The sequence below is a fragment of the Adiantum capillus-veneris genome, chromosome 25 (assembly GCF_014529385.1).
Source record: "Adiantum capillus-veneris isolate H3 chromosome 25, ASM1452938v2, whole genome shotgun sequence".
Classification (NCBI taxonomy): Eukaryota; Viridiplantae; Streptophyta; class Polypodiopsida; order Polypodiales; family Pteridaceae; genus Adiantum; species Adiantum capillus-veneris.
Window position 1 is genome coordinate 21677533 of NC_140955.1, and position 3755 is coordinate 21681287.

General features: G+C 45.3%; 1 protein-coding gene across 1 annotated transcript; it reads left to right on the forward strand.

Annotated features, from left to right (window-relative positions):
- Nucleotides 1-1091: 1091 nt before the first annotated feature.
- LOC147424552 (uncharacterized) lies at nucleotides 1092-2652 on the forward strand. The gene is made up of 2 exons (XM_086500479.1): nucleotides 1092-1724; nucleotides 2104-2652. Exons 1-2 carry the CDS (start codon nucleotides 1288-1290, stop codon nucleotides 2396-2398), a joined length of 732 nt encoding a protein of 243 aa, XP_086356605.1. The 5' UTR covers nucleotides 1092-1287; the 3' UTR covers nucleotides 2399-2652.
- Nucleotides 2653-3755: the final 1103 nt, after the last annotated feature.

A 3755-nucleotide genomic window follows, 5' to 3' on the forward strand; every position in this document is an offset into this window, starting at 1 on the left:
CGTTTTATTACATGCAAATTCCAGTTGAATGCGCAATGGGGCGATATGTCTTCAAGGAGCAAGCCGAATAAAACACTAGGTCAAGGAACAGCGGGGATCGCCTTGTCACTATCTTTCACGGATCCCTGGCTTAGATTAGTAATGTAGATCTCGGGTGCTATCTACTCTCAAATCCCTTCCGTAAACTAAAGGATAACTTGGAAGGGATTTGATGGTCAGGAACGCTCGCGATTTGAGATGCCTAATCTCAACCGTGGATCCCTTCTCAAGGACCCAATCAACTAGAGACATATATTACAATACAATGAACGCATCCAAATTCCCACTACGGAAGGAGAGTGAGAGTCTGCGTCAGTGGGGTCAAAATAAACTTTTGGAGGATCTGCACATGCTGGGGTTCTACCATCGTCAACAAACTACGCCTATATGAGTTTCAATTTTGTCAAAATTGGTAGAGTTGGAAAACAAGTCTTCCACCCTCGCCCGTCTCGACAAACTACCTAATCACACTGGCTGTAGTAGGCAAAACCGACAAAATAGTTGAGGAATGGCAGGGGTTCTACTTCGGCCTATGCGGATCCTCTCTTAATAAACTGACTATATTGTGAAGGTTTCTATACAAGATTTTCTACATTAAGAAGTATAAAATTCAGAGGTAAATCTCCAAATTTGTAAGTGGATTTAAATTCTACACGCAAGCCCATGAGGCTTGTGTTTGTGGTGGATAAGGTGAAATTTGAATCGTAGAAGTTTAAAAAGTTGAATGTGGGGCTGCCCCAAAAAAGCAAGGCTTCTTCAGACAGCGTGGAAAACGAAAAGAGCAAAAGTGGATAAGTGCAGAGACCTCCATAGAGTCCATTCTCTCTCCTCTCTCCTCCACTTCTTGAGTGGGCAGAGATACCACTCTCTCTCTCTCTCTCTCTCTCCTCTATCTGCGGCCGCGTCAGCTCTTGCGCTCGCACACTCTCTCTCTTCCGTGGATTATTATCCGCTCTCAGAAAGCGCGAACTCCATGATCCGCGCGGCGCCCTTCCCCCAATTCTCCCCCCTTTATTAGCCTCCCTCCCCTTCTTCCTCGGCTCTCTCCTACACACAGACACATCGACGCGTATGGTAGGTACTCATCTTCTTCTCTGCAGCTCTGCTTGACGTCCTACCCACCATCCCCCCACCCCCAGGAAACCCTAACCCGCACACAGATGAACTTCTTCTGTGTCCCGCATTTTTAATTTATCGACCATCACCCCCTTCCAGTAAACCCTAACCCGCACACAGATCTGAGCTCCCATGGCTTCTCCTGCTTGCCACAAGCTCCCTGCACTCTCCCGCATTACCCCAGACCGCCGTCGTACCCACCATACTACCGTTTTACCTTTCCCGCCTCCCATGGATGCCCCTCTGGCCTGTACAAATTTCCCCCATAGCATGCTGATATTCCCCTCTCCGGCCTCCCCTGCCAATGTGCCCTTTGTCAGGAATGCATTCGAGGATGCAGTCTGCGACTCCTTGGCAGGTACTTTAACTAAGCCAGGCCTTGGAAGCACAGAGGACTCATCGGCCAACTCCTCCTTCTCCTCGTCCTCTGACTTCTGCATGTCTTCCAACTCAGACAATGATGAGGATGATACAAGCAGCAGTTCCGCTTCCTCGAGTTCGGAGTGCCTGCCTGCTCAAGAGGGACCCCTAGACAGTCTAGCGTCGCTGTGTGCAGCGCTTCCTATCAAGTAAGTGCAGTTCCCCTTTGCACAAATTTCAATGGTTTTGACAAATGATTTGGGCAGTGGGTTGCATGTGTGTGGAAGCATGCACGTAAGTATTTTTGTCTATGTGTGCGCATTCTCTGCATGAGATACAAATGAGCCGTGTGTTATGTCATATGCTTGTGTGTGTTATGTCATATGTTTGTATGCATTGCCGCACTTGAAAGGGCATTGAGTTGCAAAGCAGCTACTTGTTCAACAGGCTTGTGCATACTAAGTTGTATGCCCTCTTATGTAGTCATGTAGGCAAATAGAGACATATCATGTGTGTTGGTCATGTCGTTCTAAAAGGAACCAAACGCATCTATGTATTTCTCTAATGATTCAGGGGCTTTGATTGCAGACGGGGGTTGTCTCGCTACTTCTCTGGGAAGTCACAATCTTTCTCGTCACTGGGACGAGTGTCATCAGTCGAGGAACTGGCCAAACCAGAGAATCCGTATGTTAAGAGGCGCAGGACAGCAGTGTTGGGTGCACTTAAGCATCATTCTTACCCTCCAAGATGTTCCTCTAGTGCTGGCATTTCCAAAAGACTAGCAACAGGCAGCAGATTCAAGGGGCATAAATCCAACATTCCTTGCCCCGATGGTGTATTGCTAGAAGGGCTTGCGAAGTGTTTCTCTGTACCGGAATTCTAGTTGTTGTCAGATCAATTTGTCCAGAACTCATACACATATGAAGAACAAGTTCCCTCTTATATATATTGACGCAAGTGTTGCACACATGGTGTGCCACCAATTTGTACAATCTGTCCGAGTTTTGTCTGCTGCCATCTTGATGGCTCCCTTGTTACAAGCTAACTGATGTCTTTCTGTCATGCCAATGTATCAGCTAACAAGATCACAAAACAATGTAAAGACTAATCTATCAGTTGTGACTTCGTTTCCTACAAGAGTCTTACACTGGTGTTTCTTCGTAATTTGGGAAATTGATTTTCTTGGATTCTTTTCTAATGTGAAAAATGGATCTTTCTTTGTATCAAAATAGAAAAGCTGAAACTGTTTGGTGCTCGCCTCTCACAGAGTCGAACAAGAAACCTTAATGCAAATAGATTGCAGGATGTAGAGCTCAAGATGGAACTGTCTGGTGCTCGCCTCAAGAGTGTCGAACAAGAAACCTTAATGCGTGTAGATTGCAAGAGCTCCTTATCGGATCATGGGTGTGCGGAAAAGAGACAGATTTCTATGCGCCATTTTGGAATGATCAAGACTCCAGCAGTTAACATTATGCTTGCTCTGCAAAGTAAGAAACGAAATAGTGCATAAGCTGGGTATATCTTTCTCAAGGGAGGCATTGCACTCGGCAAGTGAGCCACCGGGAAGGGTTTGTGAACATTGCAGCAACTTGTCCCATGTATCCTCACCAATTTTAGCGCCTGTCCGGGAAATTCATGCTGCTGGCGGTTAACTGTGTAGCTAGTCTTACTTTCATGCTTTCTTCGCAGTGCGAAGAATGTCCATACCTGCTCATCAAATTCTGTTGCAGCGGTAGGCTATCTTGTTCATGTGCGGAGGTTCAGACAGATAGTGTGCAAGAAGGGAGAAATGCATACCTATCCCCATTTCAAAGCCTTTTATAGGATGTCTCCTGGTTGGCTTGCGACAAAACATTGTCACCTTTATTTACTATCAAGCTTATGCTTTTATGTTTTGCAATTTGTCTTTCTAAAACTAGGCAATTTACAAGACAGGCTGAAGGTCTAACAGCTTTTTAGTACAGGGATGCAGAAGTGCAAATACCAAAATTGCTTTTTTGCACCTTATACCCATGTTTGGATCTTGAAATACCTCTAGTAGAGAAGTTTGTTTTTTGTTTCACACAAGAAGTTTCGGACAAATTCTCACAATAATTCCCACATTGGGTCCCCTGCCCCCAATCATACCTAGCTAGGTATAGGGAGCCTCTAGAGCAGAAGCTCATGATGTTATTCATTGTATGAAAAACATTGGAAAAGACTCCGTTTTCCTACATGAGAAAATTTCCAAATCTTCTTGT

Bases quoted from the DNA above. Each gene is read 5' to 3' on its own strand.
- LOC147424552 (XM_086500479.1), top strand. From the start codon at position 1,288: ATGGCTTCTCCTGCTTGCCACAAGCTCCCTGCACTCTCCCGCATTACC. The intron at 1,725-2,103 runs GTAAGTGCAGTT...CTTTGATTGCAG, and splicing joins TGTGCAGCGCTTCCTATCAA to ACGGGGGTTGTCTCGCTACT.